Source organism: Bombina bombina, chromosome 12 (genome assembly GCF_027579735.1).
Source record: "Bombina bombina isolate aBomBom1 chromosome 12, aBomBom1.pri, whole genome shotgun sequence".
NCBI classification, from domain to species: domain Eukaryota; kingdom Metazoa; phylum Chordata; class Amphibia; order Anura; family Bombinatoridae; genus Bombina; species Bombina bombina.
In genome coordinates, this window is record NC_069510.1 from 87,969,130 (window position 1) to 87,988,402 (window position 19,273).

The 19,273-nt window shown below is 38.0% G+C and overlaps 1 protein-coding gene across 1 annotated transcript in view; it reads right to left on the reverse strand.

The window, feature by feature from the left end:
* Positions 1-5,426: 5,426 nt before the first annotated feature.
* Positions 5,427-19,273, reverse strand: part of RENBP (renin binding protein) — a 76,591-nt gene continuing 62,744 nt past the window's right edge. The window contains exons 9-10 of the mRNA XM_053696064.1: positions 12,238-12,325; positions 5,427-7,862 (exon numbers count right to left, since the gene is read on the reverse strand). Coding sequence (XP_053552039.1) covers positions 7,786-7,862; positions 12,238-12,325 — 165 coding nt within the window. The 3' untranslated portion in view covers positions 5,427-7,785. The remainder of the gene's footprint in view (positions 7,863-12,237; positions 12,326-19,273) is intronic.

The window sequence follows — 19,273 nt, forward strand, 5'->3', positions numbered from 1 at the left end:
TGGAACAAGGACTACCATATCTGTGACAGTAAACTTGAATGTCTACAGTCACCGTGGGACAAGTACTACTGTTGGATTTTTGAAGCAGAGAGTCCTAGTGAAGCACAAGATTTGATAGGTCATGGGATGGTCCTGTATTTTATACCTCAGAATAGAAATTGAAAAAAAAAACTGCATTAAAAGGTACAGTGTGTCATGCACCTATGTTCTTGCATTGGATGAAAAATCCTTACAAGATGTGCATAGCCTGATTCATATCTGGCAAGCAGTATAACGAACACTGGGATACTCTATGGCAGTGGCAGGAAGATTGAAGATTTCAGAGGGACTAGTGTTATGTCACATGCTGAGTGCAGTCTTACATCAGGGTTTTCTTTTATTTCTCTACACTGTAAGTGCCCAGAGGTAAGTTTTCCTTAAATACAAGATTGTAAGCTCTTTGAGCAAAGCACTGAAACACTAGATTGTAAGCTCCTTGGAACAGGGTCTGCACTTACACCATGGAAATCCTTTAGAGCAGGGACTCCCATTGTACCAAATAAATGTATTGTTGTTAATAGAGTGAGATAAACCCTCCATTTAATTACTTCAGCAAGGAATAAATATACAATGCATAGAATATACAAATTATCCCACAGAGTATTACTAATTCAAAATGCATTTTAATATGGCACCCCTTATGCTCCTGTCAGTTTAAACCAGTAGTATAGCAAATTGTGAAATACATGAGGCTTAAATAACCCAGCATCAACCATAGGCAGCCTGTTTCGCTACTTTGGGACTCTCTCACTCAAGTCATTATGGTTGATGCTGATGTCCTCGAGCATTCCACCCTTTGCTACAGGGCTGCCCATTATATTGAAATGGATTTTGAATTGTAAGTGTTGCAATTTTGCACAGATAAGTATATTTATTTTTTGCTAGGATTAATACAATGGAGGAATGAGCCCCAAACGGGCCAAACAGGCTGTCTATGGTTGGTGCTGCTGTTCTGCTCAAGCATTAATTTCACGCTTTGTAAGTGTGGTTACAAAAATTAATGTAATCATCAGCAAAACTGGCATATAGCCGTAAACCCAAAATCAATGCTTGAGTCCAATAACATAGCACCTACATCATACTGAAGAGCCCCAACAAGGGCGAAACAACCTGCATATAGTGAAGTGAAAAAACACTTTACATTTGTAGTATTACAATATATTATTCCCCTGCAAGACACCACTCTTTTTGTACTGGGTTTGTATGTAAGCAGAACTACTATAGAATAATAAGGCTTCCATATATCATAAGATTCGAAATTTTGCCTGATTTCCAAGTGCCCTTGACATAGTAAAAGGGTTCCAACTTAAAACTATTAAATGGTCAGATGTTCTGCACATATCTGCAATAAATATGTTTGTATATTTAAATATGAGGACACAAAGAATATCTGTTTATGATAGCAGCAACTGGATCACCCGAATCACCCAGCAGCAACTGGATCACCCTGCATCACCCGAAAACCCCTAGCAGTTACGTCCATGCTTAATTCAGTGCAGGCCTCCATTTTTACCAAGTTGCCTACAAGCTCATCATACTGTAACACACCTAGTAAAGAAGGCTTATTTACAATATACTGAGAACTTGAAAATCAGCCCTATTAAAACTTAGAAATCAGCTATTTAGATATTTTAAATTGCTCTTTTGTCTGGTGCCAGATCAAAGTAATTGCCAAAGAAAGAGGATAACTACATTATTTGTTTACAAACTGAATAATAAAGTATGCATTTTTGCACGTCTAGTAATATCTTTGCCTTGATAAAACAATATAAATGTTCTAATTCTTGAGAGCATTTATTGTTAAATGTTTGCTGTACACTACAGGTTACATCGTATGGGACCTACTAAAGGGATATAAAACCCATTTTTGTTCTTTCCGGATTCAGATAGAATATTACAGGCAATTTTAAATGATTTTCCAATTTACTCCTATTATCAAATGTGCTTAATTCCCTTGATATACTTTGCTAAATTTACAAAACACATCAACATTTAAAAGTACAGTTACACTCATAATAACACTATCTGATACAAAAATATTAAGTAAAAATATTGCATTAAAAAGTTAAAAGGTCTCAAAGATATGAGGTCTCAGGTGTTATATATAAAAAAAGACTGCAAAGGGGTTTAACATAGAGATACATTCATACACATGCCTAAATATGTATATGTATGTATGTATGTATGTGTATATATATATATATATATATATATATATATATATATGTGTGTGTGTGTGTGTGTGTGTGTGTGTGTACATATGTATTTATATTTGTATATACGTATTTACAGAATATAAACACTTAAATACATATGCATACACATATAGACATATATATATAAGTGCATTGGAGCCCTTTGCAATTAAGTAGATGAAAACATGAAAAACATATTTATGCAATATTCATAAGTGTTTAACTGTGTATTTACTATATAAATCTCACATTCCAATGTTTTTGCACAATGGGGAATATGTTCTATGTATTTTTAAATAGATATTCCTATATATCTAGACCTATATATAATCAAGTTTATATACATATATATATATATATATATATATATATATATATATTTGTGCAAATATCCATCAGATATACATTTAAATATCTCTTTAAGAATACATAGAACATATTCTGCTATCCATTAGATTATGAAAGATGCAATATTATCTTCTTATGTTATGCTTTTAAATAACCGCCATCGTGTTTGTGTGACTTGTGGGTGCTAGGTATTTTTCAGCTAAATTGAAGTCTATGGGGGAATGCGATTTTTTATTCGCAACTACTCAAAGTCTATTTTTTACTGTGACGTTATGAACATGAGAGAGCAAACTTTTTACTTTCAACTCGTAATATGAGCCTGAAACTCTGAGAGCAAAAAATAACTAAGATGTCATTTAATCCCCTTGGTTGCCAGTAACACATGTACAGAGCAGTGATGTAACCCCCTTGGCTGCTAGAGGTACCCACCCAGCAATGATTGACCACCCTCATGGTTGCCTGTAACACATATAATAGAAAATGCACAGTGTGACTTCTTTTTGAGCCATATTTCTAATGCAGAAAGGCCTAGAAGGTCCTTTACATTTAGCTGACAGGGGTCGTTAAAAATACTGGAAATTTAAGTGTCCAGTATTTTTGTACAGATTTTACTGGACAGCCTGTTAAAATACTGGACTGTCCGGATGAATAATGGACACTTGGCAACCCTATCTACTAGCCGTGTGCCCAGTAAGTATAAACTGACACCTCTACTAGCGATGTGCCCAGTCAGTATAAACTGACACCTCTACTAGCCATGTGCCCAGTCAGTATAAACTGACACCTCTACTAGCCGTGTGCCCAGTCAGTATAAACTGACACCTCTACTAGCAGTGTGCCCAGTCAGTATACACTGACACCTCTACTAGCCATGTGCCCAGTTAGTATAAGCTGACACCTCTACTAACCATGTGCCCAATCAGTATAAACTGACACCTCTACTAGCCGTGTGCCCAGTCAGTATACACTGACACCTCTACTAGCCATGTGCCCAGTCAGTATACACTGACACCTCTACTAGCCATGTGCCCAGTCAGTATACACTGACACCTCTACTAACCGTGTGCCCAGTCAGTATACACTGACACCTCTACTAGCCATGTGCCCAGTCAGTATAAACTGACACCTCTACTAGCCATTTGCCCAGTCAGTATAAGCTGACAGCTCTACTAGCCGTGTGCCCAGTCAGTATACACTGACACCTCTACTAACCGTGTGCCCAGTCAGTATACACTGACACCTCTACTAACCGTGTGCCCAGTCAGTATACACTGACACCTCTACTAGCCATGTGCCTAGTCAGTATAAACTGACACCTCTACTAGCCATTTGCCCAGTCAGTATAAGCTGACAGCTCTACTAGCCGTGTGCCCAGTCAGTATAAGCTGACACATCTACTAGCCATGTGCCCAGTCATTGTACACTGACACCTCTACTAGCCATGTGCCCAGTCAGTATACACTGACACCTCTACTAGCCGTGTGCCCAGTCAGTAAAAACTAACACCTCTACTAGCCGTGTGCCCAGTCAGTATAAACTGACACCTCTACTAGCCATGTGCCCAGTCAGTATAAACTGACACCTCTACTAGCGATATGTCAGTCAGTATACACTGTCACCTCTACTAGCCATGTGCCCAGTCAGTATAAACTGATACCTCTACTAGCTGTGTGCCCAGTCAGTATAAACTGACACTTCTACTAGCGATATGTCAGTCAGTATACACTGACACCTCTACTAGCCATGTGCCCAGTCAGTATAAGCTGACACCTCTACTAGCGATGTGTCAGTCAGTATACACTGACACCTCTACTAGCCATGTGCCTAGTCAGTATACACTGACACCTCTACTAGCCATGTGCCTAGTCAGTATAAACTGACACCTCTACTAGCCATGTGCCCAGTCAGTATACACTAACACCTCTACTAGCCATGTGCCCAGTCAGTATAAACTGACACCTCTACTAGCCATGTGCCCAGTCAGTATAAACTGACACCTCTACTAGCCATGTGCCCAGTCAGTATACACTGACACCTCTACTAGCCATGTGCTCAGTCAGTATTAACTGACACCTTTACTAGCCTTCCCTTAGGCCATGTATATTTGATGAATGATTAAAATCCATGTTTTTCTTGGTGCTTTTAATTAATCAGTGTTAGTAACAAAGATATAATTTCCTCTACAGCTGGTGTAGGAGATCAGATGAGATCTGCACAAGTTTGTCTGATACCAAATAAAGTTGTAGCCCCACCTGGTGGTACAATGTGGCTGTACTCGGAAATTGTTTTGAAAGATCAATTATTTCAAAAAGAATAATCATCAAATATTAGTGAAAAATATCAAGGCATATAAGTTGGTTAACTAGTAAATATTACTGATATACTATCTAATGTAGATTTCACAGTTATAAATGTGTCCAAATCTAATGAGGTTAGTAGGATTAGAATTGATTGGGTAACATTTATATGTGACATTCCCTTCTTAAAGTGAAAAGTAAACTATCAATCACCTCTATGCTGGAACGTAAAATACATATGAAATTATGTTGACTTTAATTCATGATTTTTTTTATATACCGTATAATCTAATAAGGTCATAATTGTACCTTTCAATCCGCTTTTGTATATCGCCATTTCTCCGCCTGGATAAAAAAAAAATATTTTTATATGACGAATATTGTCTTAAAGATTCTTATTGGTCCCCCAGTGGCTTCTGAAAATCATGCCCCCAACTTCAACTACGCATGCGTGTCTCATTGGATTTTCATCCCTGTATAGAAGAGCGTTCATGAGACATGCATGCGCAATATCCTCAATAGGGAAATAATACAAGCAGGGGAATAGTTTTTAAAATAAACGATAAGTAAATTATTTTATTATAATATACTTAGACAAAGTAAGCTTATATATTTATTTCAAAATATTAGAATATAATAATTAGAGAAGTATAAACTATATTGGTAATCCGTATCACTCATGCACAATACATGTTGCTTCTCGCTCAGGAGCGTGCACAGATGAACACGTAAGAGCGGGTGGGACCGCTCTTACTTGTAAAATAGCCGAACCAGGAAATTAGCGTGGGGGGGGGGGGGCAGAGGAACATCAGAGATGGTATGTTATAAAAATCGATCATATATAAAAAATAACAAGGAATTAAAAATAATTAGCGACTACATATAGTGTTATAAGAGGAATCCATGGTATTAAGTATGTTGGTGAAAATTAACTTTCACTTTAAAGGGGCATTGTACTGTGAAATGTTCTCCACTTTAATGTGTTTCCAAACATCCATTTAGAAAAGCTATGAAAACAGGAGATAAGTCCTCCCAGTAGGGGATGGTAAAGAGAGAGATTTTTGTATCTGAATTAGATGGTATTGCTCCTTTACCCACCATCTTTAATTAGCATTTAATTACCTAACTATTAGACTCTGTATACAGAATGAGATAACATGACCAGGTCTGCTCTTTCTACAGGGACAGCCCATTTAAATAGGCATTTCCTTGAGAACATAGATTATGGTTTTCATGAGCAAAAACAGCTATTTCAAATATGAAAATATAGAAAATATATAGAAACAATTTCCAATACCTTTAATAATCTCAGTAAGTATAACATGTAATTTGGAACCCATTAAGTGGACACAAATATTTACAGTACAGTGTCCCATTAATTAGAAGAAAAATCACTTCTTTATTCTTAATTCTAAAGGCAAATATGTAAATCCCTTGTCCATACACAGTCGGGAGGTTATAAAGTATATTAATATTACAGTGTTGGTTATGCACAGCTGGGGAATGGGTAGTAAAGGTGTTAATTATCTTTTTAAGCAAAAAGCAAATGCTGTAAATTGCAAATCAAATTTTTACCCAGAATCAATGTTTAATATTTCTTTAACGGTGGCATCTCAAGAATGTTCTTATGGGGGGGGGGGGGGGCACTTGCAGGAGGCCCATCAGTTTTTGTGGGAGGGACCACAACGGAGTGGGGCAGATGGTCATTGGGTGGGGTGTTCTGTGTGCGTGGTCAGGTGGAGCTATGAGGAACCTGAACAAAGTGGTAGTGGGCAAATGAGGGTTGATCCCAGTTAGGGGGGCCAGCTATTATGTTGGGGGGGTTTGTGCCACCCTGGTGACGCCAATGTTCTTTAGGTCCGTAAAGGCTATTATAGTAAAAAAAAATGACATGCTCTAATTCGTTAAAGCATATACTTTTAAGACTAGCAACTCTTCACCTCTATATGTTTAAGCCCTGCAAAGGGGCTACCTACATAGTAGAAGTGCCGCTCGAAACCCACAGAGTACTGCCAGTTCTGAGCGGAAACTGCAGTTGATCTAGTCAGCAGCGCAAGTTACACTGCTGAATCATACAGGGATTAACTAACGAATAAGAGCATGTCATTTTTCAACTATATTGGCCCTTTAATGTAATGTTTAACAATATTATCATGCCAGTTTTTTCACCAGCTCTGATAAAGTGCTCTTGCACAAAATGCGTAGGACTATCTGCTTTTTGCAAGTTCCTCTGTAATTACACATTTGAACAACCCTAATAAAAGTGTAGTCATATAGTTCCAAGGTGAGGACAGAGTGTTGGTGGTTTGTGGGTGGAGTTTGAAAATTCTGGTGCAAAGAGCAGCGATTAATGGGACATTAAACACTTTGAGATGGTAGTATAAAATGTCAAATTGTACATATAAAAAAACCTCTACAATATAATTAAATTATTTATTTTGTTCCCTTTTCCTGTAATTCCATTCTGAAATTGAGAGCTTTTCAGTTCCTGTTAGAAATGGAAGTGCAGAGCACTGTTATATTCCACATATAAATACTGACCTATTTATAACTGACCCTAATTGGCCACAGCAGAGAAGGTAACACAAGTTACAACATGGCAGCTCCCACTGTTTTATAGACACTAAACCTTTACACTTATTTTGTCAATATTTAAACAACTAATGAAACTTTAAAACATACATCTACGTGTTATTCTCAGACTAATCTATCTTTCTATCTGGCATTTATTTAGTGTTTAATGTCCCTTTAAAGGTGGGGTTTCTGCAGTCCCAAACAATTTATATAAACCAGATCCTAAACAGGAAGAGAAAAAGTGGGGGTTGGGACATCAGGAAGGGCAGAGCCAAAGCAATCCCACAAAATGTGTGACGGTTGGCAGCGTTGGGAATACAATTATAGCCGATTTAGTCCTTTTCTTCCTTTAGAAGCCTTGAAAGGATCTCTTCACACATGTACAGGCAGCGAGGGACATGAAAGCATCCTGCAGGGGAGAAACGTTATTTTTAATTTTATTTAAAAAATATATATTTACTACAAACTGAATAAAACAAATTGTACTTTTGGTCAGATGCACTTTATTAAATGAAATGATTAATTAAAGGGATAGTCTAGTCAAAATGAAACTTTTCATGATTCAGATAAAGCGTGTCACATGCAACTTTGTATTTTAAATTTACTCCAATTATCAATTTTTTCTTCGTACTCTTGGTATCTTTATTTGAAAAAAAAAAAAAAAGAATGTAAGCATAGAAGCCGGGCCATTTTTGGAAGCGCTTGCTGATTGGTGGCTTCATTTAGAAACCAATCAGCAAGTGCTACCCAGGTTCTGAACCAAAAATGGTCCGACTCCTAAGCTTACATTCTTGCTTTTTCAAATAAAGATACCAAGAGAAGAAAACAATTGATAATAGGAGTACATTAGGAAGTTGCTTAAAATTGCCTGCTCTATCTGAATCATGAAAGTTTAATTTTGACTTGAGCATCCAGTTAGCCAATAGGGTTGCCTGTGTTGGCGCTAGCCATGGTTCAGTGCAATTGTGCGTTAAAGGGATATGAAACCCATTTTCTTTCTTTAGAAAGAGCGTGCAATTTTTTTTTTTTTGTGTGTGTAGTGTTATATAAAAATATTTAAATCAAAAATAAGTGTCCCTTGTTGGAGCTTATCTTGCCCCTGCAGACCAAGATCTTAGATTGCAGGCCCTTACTCGCTTATAGTATAGTCTAGCTCATAATCTCACAACACCAAGTATATCACCTCCTATTAACACACTACTAATATCTTATCTTACAATTAAAACAGCATTACTCAATTTTTACATAGTATCTAAAAACATCTATCCAATAAGGCTTTATGTTGCCAAATTTCAATAAGGTTTCAAAACATTTGCACCTGCCCCTATTGTATTACCCTTATTTCCATTTTACATCAGACATATATGCCTCCATGCCTCTTGGAGGATAGTCAGGGCCGGATTTCCCATTAGGCACAGTAGGCATGTGCCTACAGGTGCCTTGCAGTGAAGGGCGCCTGCCTGTCAGTAATAACATTTTTTTTTTTTTTTTTGGTGAGGGCAACAGTTGAGGGAGCCATGAAGGAGAGAGGGGCAAAGATTAAAACTAAACACCTCCCATTTTTGCCAGGCATGTTTAGTTTAACTTCTGTTGCCTCACACAGCCAAGCTCCATGCTGATGTGTAGCAGACACTTTTTGTTGAGGAATGAAAGCTTCAGAACAACAGGTTGGGACTGTACAAGGCTTCTAATGCTGCCTAGAATGACAACATAACAAGCAGAGCACTTTAACCCTTGGCTACCAGAGAGGGTTGCAGTGTATTCACTTGTTATGTGCTGTAGGGCATTTTGATAGCCAGGGGGTTAAATTCTGCTTCAGGATGAATGTTTTTGTTCTATAAAGGCCTTGGAGGTGAGGAGGTTATGTGGGACTAGCTGCTCTGCTCTTTATTACAAGCTGCCAATTGTGATTTACAGCCTTTAGGGCACTTTGACAACAAAGTTTGTAGACTGTAAGGCTGTAAAATGTGTATGTGTGTAAACCACTCACATGGCATATTTGTTTGTATGTATGTGTAGTATATATATATAATTATATATATATATATATATATATATATATATATATATATATATATATATATATATATATATATACACATACACACACATCACATTAAAAATTGTTAATCTGTTCTTTTATCAAGTAAGTGTGGCATGTTTGTGTTTTGTAGTAAATTGAATTTCTAATTTTAAACACATTTGTTGACCCCTGGATTACATATAATCTACAACATTCATGTAGTGGAAAAAATACCTATATTTTATATTTTCTTCCACTGGCTGCAAAGGTTGCTGATGAACTTGCATGCTGCTAGTTTTAATATTTGCTATTGTTTACACAAAACTGTGTTTAACTCCAAACTAAATGTTAAGCACATAGTCAAAGTCATCTCCAGAAAAGCAATACACTAATGGCTTGTCAATAAACATGTCCTATTGAGCCCATCTGGGTCTGCACAGATGTGTATTGCTGTCTCAGAACTGACATTGACTATGTGTTTAACTCTTTTGCAAGAGGCTAACACACTTCTGTGCAAGCACTAGTGCAATAATAAAATGCCCTAGCAAACTGTCACATTTTATGTCCCTTTAAATAGGGTTTTCTTTAGAATATTTTGCATTAAAAGTTTAACATGATTTGTTTTTGTTATACATAATAGAAATTGTATGGCCATTTGAGTCAAGTGAATACTGATTTTTGGTGTAGCTTCCATTACAACAAATATTGCAATTGGTGTGTGTATTTGTGTATCTCCATAAAAGGGAAAATGTAATTTTACATCTAATATTTATTTTTAGTTGTCCTAAATAATAATAAAAAAAAGTCCTAATTTTTTTGCACTTTTTTTGGGGTGTGTGTGTGGGGGGGGGGGGGGCGCTTCAGGTTTTTGTGCCTACAGGCACCTGAGATGTAAATCCGGCCCTGAGGATAGTTCAAACTTTACAGAGAGGTATGAGGAAAATAGCGAAAATAGTGAGACAGATCAAAAACTGAAATACTATTATAACCACTGCACAGTAGTTTATGTCCAACAGAGTCTCTCTTTTCCCTTCTGTATATCTATCTTCTTCTTCCTCTATTCACATCAAGCTTCCTCCACTTTTTGAATCTTTCCTGCTTTCAGACTTTCAGGCTCCTTATCACCCTTATGTGTTGTCCTGTGGCGTAGTACCTGTATTCTGGGTGGTAGCCACCTATATGTTAACCGGTCATTAGACAGCTCTGCAATCAGATACCACCTAACAGGTACCGTCCCCCTTTTTTTTTTGAAGGCAAAAATTGATACGTAGTGCACCCGCAGTAACTAGTCTGCAAACTGTCCTCTTTGGTAATTCCTCTTGAGAGGCCCTTAAGGATCCCGCACCCCCCTTGGAGTAATATTATTAAACCACAACCTTTAGGCCGAGGCTACCACTACTGTTGCAAATATTCCCAATGATGTTACAATATGTGGATTCTGGCCTCGCCTGTTCCAGCTCTTTAATCGTCAAATGGATAATTGTGCCTGTTATAAATTGTACTATAGATGTACCCAGAATCAAGTCATATATACAGCACACAGTCTTCTTAATAAGAAGTATACTTGCGGTTACTCAGGGGGGTGCCTCCATGGATTTTCTGTAGTGCAGCCTCTTATACTCCGCTATTGTGGGTAGCTGTCTCCTCGTTACCAAAAACTTGAGCAGCGTGTGCCTCAGATCCCACGTGCTCCAGTCGGGTACTCCTGCGGTGCTTCTGTTTAAGCCCGTGTATGTGGCTAGTAACGGCTCCCCTTCTCTGTTGTGGCGGACCGTCTTTTACCTGGGCTCCCAGTGTTCCAAACAGCTGGCCGCGGCGAAATCGGCCCAACGCCTCAGTTCAGACTTCCAGCGCCTGCCAGCCGCAAATGCTGGCTTGCACGCCCAATTTGGTGTGAATGCCTTCCAAACAAGGGCAATAGGCGATGCGGTGCTAGAAAGTTAGCTCGGGATGCTCCGTCGGCGTGTACGCTGGCGTGTTCCCTAAGCTCCGCCCCGGAAGTCGATGCTAAGAGCATGCAATTTTAATCAACTTTCCAATTTACTTCTATTATCTAATTTTCTTCATTCCCTTAATATCCTTTGTTGAAAAGCATAGCTAAATATGCTCAGTAGTTGCTGATTGGTGGATGCCCATGGATGCTTCATGTGATTGGCTCTCCCATGTGCTTTGCTATTTCTTCAACAAAGAATACCTAAAGAATGAAGCAAAGAATTGTATTCTATATCTGAATCATGAAAGAAAAATTGTGGGGTTCATGTCCCTTTAAGGTTATTTGCAGTGAGGGAGCTGATGGTTAGGGATAATTGGGCCGGTTCATCAGATCAGTTGTTATGATAACTAGTGGTGGGGAAGGTCACAGTTAGGGTAATTGTACTGTGGGGAATCAGGAACAGTTATTTTTATATGCGGTGAGGAAAGTCACGAGTACTGTTAAATGTTCCGGGAGGGATTATGTTTATTTGAGGTGGGGAGGTTGTTATTTTGGTTAACTGTGCTGGTTGTGAAATTAAGACAGACTGGTTATATATAGTTGCTATTGGGGAGGTACCTTTTAGGGTTAATTATGCAGAGGTGGGGGATTGAGTCCTTTAATCTAACCGTAGTCAGATGATAGGATCATAGGAATCCTAGAGGTGTAAATAATATGAGCAGAAAATACAGCAGACTGATTTTTTTGTTGTTAAATTCTATATTTCCCACAATGTAAACCATTCTTTATTTATATAGAATGTCTGTTTTTTTTTTAGGGGGGGCTTACCTTTAAATGGACCACCTTTAATGGTAAGCGCGACTTTGCCTTCTCGATTCAGGTATCCAAACCACTCTCCATGTTCTAGGTCTGTAAACTGCAACACAAAGCAAGAACATGACATGTAACATATTTATCACAAGTACAACACTTACCAAGAGAATATTTGTTTGCAAACTTAAACCACAGCTACTCTGCAGTCTCCTTTTCATTGTAGGACTGTTAAAGGGACAGTCTACTCCAGAATTTTTTTTTTTTAAAAAGATAGATAATCCCTTTATGACCCATTCCCCAGTTTTGCACAACCAACACGGTTATATTAATACACTTTTTACCTCCGTGATTTCCTTGTATCTAAGCTTCTGCCAACTGCCCCCTTATTTCAGTTCTCAGCCAATCAGTGCCCTCTACTAAGTAACTCCACAGGGTGAGCACAATTTTATCTATATGGCACACATGAACTAATGCCCTCTAGCGGTGAAAAACTGTCAAATGCATTCAGAAATGAGGCGGCATTCAAGGGTTTAGAAATTAGCATATGAGCCTACCTAGGTTTAGCTTTCAGCAAAGAATACCAAGAGAACAAAGCAAAGTTGATGATACAAGTAAATTGAAAAGTTGTTTAAAATGGCATGCCCTATCTGAATCATGAAAGTTTAGTTTTGACTAGACTGTCCCTTTAATATATGATATTATGTAATACTGCTTAGTTTTGCTGTACTTTCAGATGAATTGTATTGCTCATAATCTGTGATCTGCGCTTCTGTTATTTCTGTTCCAAAATCTTCCTGGTGTAGCAGTGCACAAGAAGGGAAATCATTTCCATAAAAGAACATTTTTATGTATCATTCTATGTATCAGCAATAAAAGTGACAGTATATCATTTGAGATTTTAATATAAAATAGCTTTTTTTATGTGTAGTAAAGCATCTTTACAATATACTTTTATTATCATTTGCTTTGCCATATTTCCTTTAAAGGGGCATAATACTCATATGCTAAATCACTTGAAACTGATGCAGTATAACTGTAAAAAGCTGACAGGAAAATATCACCTGAGCATCTCTATGTAAAAAAGGAAGATATTTTACCTCACAATTTCCTTAGCTCAGCAGAGTAAGTTCTGTGTAAAAAATTATACTCAGCTGCAGGTAAAAAAAAATGAAGAAATGAACAGCAGCCAATCAGCATCAACAGTGCTTAGGTTGTGAACTCTTTTACTGTTATCTCATGAGATTTGACTTAACTCTCATGAGATTTCATTGTAAACTTCCTTACACTGAATAGGGAAATAAGATGAGTGTGCACAAGGCTCAATCCTTTAGCTGTCCCAGGACAGACATACTGATATGCTGCTTAGAAATCCTTTACAATGGGATGTGGCTACTGAGGAACTTTTGAGGTAAAATATCTTTCTTTTTTATATAGAGATGTTCAGGTGATATTTTCTAGTCAGCTTTTTACAGCTATGATGCATCACTTTCAAGTGTTTAAACATTTGGGTATTATGGCCCTTTAATTTAAGTCTAAAAATTAAAGGGACATTGATGTCACAATTATGCTTTTATGATTCAGATACAGCATGCAGTTTTTTTTTTGTTTTTTTTTTTTATTTTATAAACCAAAACAATTTACATAAATCAAATATCATACATTTACTATTTTGTACAAAAAACAAGAGTAAAGAATAAAATATAAGGCCATTGAAACACAATATATCAATATAGGCATACGAGAGAAAAAACAAAATTAGATTGATTTTTACATAGCCTGTAAATTTAAAGCTATATCAATTATACTTCATATTTCTTATATATTTATCCTTAGAAGTATCTAGAACCAAAATATAATTAATGCAAATCAGAAATAATACACTTATTGTTCATCTAGATCACAGAAAGAAATAGGAACAGAAAATACAAAGACTATGAAGTCATAGAATAGAGCAGTGACCTTGTATTAGTTGTGTCTAATCTATTTAGTCTTTTACGGCTAGATTTAGAGTTCGGCGGTAGATGGGCTGTTAACGCCACGCGTGTTTTATGTCTAACGCACGGCATTGTTTGACTCCGGTATTTAGAGTTAATATAAGACCATCTAACGATGCTCCTAACGCGTGTATGTCACACGCGTAATCCTGCCCGCGTTAGACAGTCTCCCATAGAGATCAATGGGAAAGGCAAAAAATAGCTTTTTTCACCTAACACTCGATCTCGCGAGAAATACGCACAGCTCGGTCATATGACGCATACCACATCATGCACAACAATAACACGCCGCAAATGTCACAACATCAATCAATCAACAAAGCACACAAGCATCCATAGTTGCCAACAGTCCCTGATTTCCAGGGACAGTCCCTGGATTTTGTTGTATGTCCCTGGATTTTTTTTGTCCCTGGAAATGTCCCTGAAAATCTCTTTTGCACAACATTTGTTGTTTGCATATATATATATATATATATATATATATATATATATATATATATATATATATATATATATATATATATATACACACACACATACACATATACAATTAGATAGATGATAAATAGATGTAGTATATTATTTAAATATAATTCATTCCTAATGGAATATTGTTATTATTATTGAATGGGTTCACATATTATTTGTCTTTCTAATTTTGATGCTGTGTTGTAAAAATAACCATATGCCCAGAATGTGTTCCAGAGAATGGGTAGGTGTAAGAGCTTGGTGCTGTAATCTGTATAATAAACTATGGATAAGTATAAATTATACTATTACTTTCAAATGGGTGTGTTTTGATTGCAGAACTGAGTGGGCGGAGCAGTTGAACAGTAGGTTGCCAATACTCCAGTAACCCGCTTGCTTGCTCTGCTGCAAAGTGTCCCTGGAATTTTTTTTTAAAAGTTGGCAACTATGAAGCATCACACATTCACAAGCGGGGGAAGTTTTAATACTATTTATACGGGGAATACGCATATACTTTAAGATGCGGAAAATCGCACAATAACAACAAGGATTAAAAAATATATACATACACTAAAAAAAAAATCGCATTCAATATCATTATATATTATGAAAAACATACATATACAACACTTCACGAAGAACACACCATCGCAAATTCACATTTAAAAAGAATACTATTGGACAATGTTAGAGAAAACGACCACTATGACATCATCGCATTCTACACATTCCACAAATACCAACTCAAAATGAGCATGCGCAAATTAACACACCTAATACACATTGCAATAATATTAATTGCTAATAAAGCACACCTGAACACTAATTACAATGGAAATTGGGACATCATTAAACATTTACACAGGGTATATAAGCACCACACAAGCAGGGCTTCTTTGACTGTGTTGCTGGTGGGTCTTTGGAGATTTAAGAATAGAGATTTTGCGATTTTTTGAGAGTGAGTTAGTGTTAGTGTGAGAGAGTCAGTTGGTAGTGTTAGCGTGAGAGAGTCAGTTGGTAGTGTTAGCGTGAGATAGTCAGTTGGTAGTGTTAGCGTGAGAGAGTGAGTGAGTTAGTGGGAGTTAGCGGGAGTGGGAGAGAGTCTGTTAGTGGGAGCGTGAGTGAGTTAGTGGGAGTTATTAGTGATAGTTGTTAGTGTGAGCGTCAGTTAGTGGTAGTTAGTGAGCGTTAGTGGGAGTGTTTGTTATTGAGAATTAGAAGTAGTGTTAGTTAGCGAGCGAGTGATTTATCTGTACACTTAACACATTTACACGCAAACACATTCAATACATACATACACTTATCAATAACACTACATACACTCCATACCCCCTACCCCCTCATACTACACTCCATACCCCATTCCTTGTAGTCCCATTCCCTTTCATCCCATTTACTCTTATCCCATACCCCATACCCATCCCATACCCATCCCCTAGTTACATTTAGTTTACATATCCTCCTTTTAGTCTTATTCTTTTCGTTTATTTAAATACTCCTTACCCTCTTTGTTTTTTTTTTACATCCCTCACACTTTAAGCACCTTTTTTGTCTTTTTAGTTCTTTATTTTGACCCCCTTTCATTTCATCACACTCACTTTTTTTTTATTATTTAGGGTTTAGTTTAGGGAGGAGATGGAGGCCAGGCAGGGGACAGGTAGAGGGAGGGGGAGAGGAACAGGGCAGGAAGGGGGGCAGGAAGGGGGGCAGGAAGCGGGGGTGGAAGCGGTGGGTGGACCCAGCCACTTGGTTCAAGATGACCAAGTGGCTGGGCCCAGTGGCGGTCAGAGTAGGGCTTCACAGTCCGGGAAACAGAGGGCATCGTCACAGGGGAAGGCCAAGGCGACTAGGGAGGCGAGGTTTACGATGGAGGAGAAGGAGGCCCTCGTAGAGGCCTATATGGCCAGGTATAGGATGCTGCAGCACCAGAAGACTACCCCGACTGACAGGAGGAGGCTCTGGAACGAGATTCGGAATGCAGTCAATGCAGTGGGTTGCCGGAACCGGGATATGGATTCCATCAAACATCGGTACCGGGACTGTAAACTTGAACTTAAAAAAAAGTTAAGCCTGGAGGCCCGACATGCCGCAGGGACCGGTGGCGGCCCTGCCCTTGAAATGGAGTACTGCAGATGGGAGGAAATGTTGCGGCCCAGCATCTCCGAGGTGGAAGTAGTCGGTATCGGAGGAATCGATACCGGGAACCTGCCACTCTCATCTGACGGTAAGCTCATTGAACAATAATTTCACATACGAATGTATTTCAATGGACACTATACGCAAACATTTACTTTCATGATTGAGGTAGCGAATACAATTTGACAAAACATTCAAATGTACTTATATTACATAATTTGATTCATTCTTGAGATATATTTTAATGAAGAAATAGCCATGCACACGGTGAAACAATCACAGGAGGCAGCTATATTCAGCTAACAATCAGAATCTTATAAACATATTTAGATATGCTTTTCAGCAAAGAATATCCAGAGAATGAAGCTAATTAGATAACAAAAGTACATTCGAAAGTTGATACTAAATGTATGCTTATAATCATGAAAGATAAAACATTGGGTTTCATGTGTTAAGGATCAGATTAATGCTATTACGCTGTTTACACGCATTCTATTACTTAGCGGTTACATCAGTATCTAGGCTATAGGTTAGGTGTGCATTTAAACAGACTGAAAACAAACGCAAAAACATTCACATTGACCAGATATCACAAACACTGTTTAGAAAAAGCGGAAATCGTATTGATTGTTTGTTAGATTTCAAAGTGGATTAATGATTCTGCATTTGTAATTGTATCGTAAGCTAAGTCATTTAAACCTTTATTTGCAAATATGCTAATATATACATTTCTTTTTTTATTTTTTTTTTAATATACAGAGTCTGGGGACGAGGCAGCACAGCCTCCTGCATCTCCCCGGGATGAGAGTGGTGGTGAGGAATTCCCACTTCGGAGGGAAGAGGCCCCCCGTGACGAACAGCGCACGGGAGATGATCAAGAGGCCCCGGAAGCACAGGAGGATGCCGCTGAAGCCGCGGAACCCGAGGTCCCTCAAAGACCCGCACTCCGCCGTGCACGGGCACCCCGCCGTGCACGGGTTCAACAGGCACAACAAGAAGAAATAGCGGAGGTGCGGGTTCTACTGGAGTACATAGACCAGATGCGTACCTCCCGGATAGAAAACATAGAAGGACGACGCAGAATACTTGATGGGCAGAATCAAATAATTCAAGGCCAAAACGAAATAATCAGTATACTGAATACAATACAAGAAGGACAAACAAGAATGTTCAATCTTCATCAGGAAATGTTCACATTATTCCGGGAGGCGCATGCTGGTCTACCTCCTGTTGCTGGGCCTCTTGTTGCTGGGCCTCTTGCTGCTGGGCCATCTCCTCCTGCCGGCCCATCTCATCCTCCTCCTCAGCCATCTACTCCTCCTCCTCCTCAGCCATCTTCTCCTCCTCCTCCTCAGCCATCTTCTCCTCCTCCTCCTCAGCCATCTACTCCTCACCTTGGTCGTCCCAGTACTCTTCCTTCCACTCCTCCCACAACAGCTCCAAGGAGGACTCTTCGGAGTCGGCAGTTGCCTCTCCCAGAGCCTCAGCCCCGTGGGAAGAGGGGAAGGAAGAGGAAGTAAGTATTTTTTTCCATCTTAAATTATTTTTTTTGGGTAATGGATAGGTATGTGATGATGTGGTTTTCATACACTTGTGGACCACACTCTGTATATAATCGACTTCTATGGGACCGGGTCCATGGAGGAAGATTCTTTGCAGAGTGTGGGTTATAAGTGTGTGAAAACCACATCATCACATACCTATCCTTGTTCATGATATTGATTGGTTTCTGTGATGTGATGTCCAAACTGTTTCCCGAATCGCTAACTAAATTACCATAACAATTATCCATGATGGCATATTACTGTTTGAATGCCAATAACACAGCTTAAAGGGACAGTCAGAAAATTATTGATTACAAAGAAAACACTGTATTACGCATTATAAAGTTTGAAACAACAAAACATGGAGAAATACATGTGTGACTTATGTGCTTACCCTTGTATCTATGACTATGAAAAATGACCACTTATTTGTTGTTCTGACATAACAACATTTTAGATATCAATGATCAATACATGGTCAATAATATGCTGTATGAGCACAAGATTTTACATATACAAATGCTATCCAAATGCCCTCTAGTGCTCAAATTGTATAATGATTACAAGCACTCTTCAAGATTTAAGAAATGAGCACACCAACCTCATAGGTTTAGATAGCAAATTTAGATAGCAAATGTTCAATTGTTGAGAAACATTTGATATCCTTGTTATTACAGAATTGACTTTTCGAATAATGTAAAAAAATTTTTTTTCGAAACTGTCCCTTTAACAACATTACATATGCTAACACATTTTAAGCTTGTTGCTATATCTACATGTACTTTGTCAAAAAAAATATTTGAAAATCACATTTATATTGACGTGTTAAATAAAGTCTATTTTCTTTAAGAGACATTATTGTGTTAATATTTTATTGTAACTATTTTTATTTTAACAATGAATATGGTT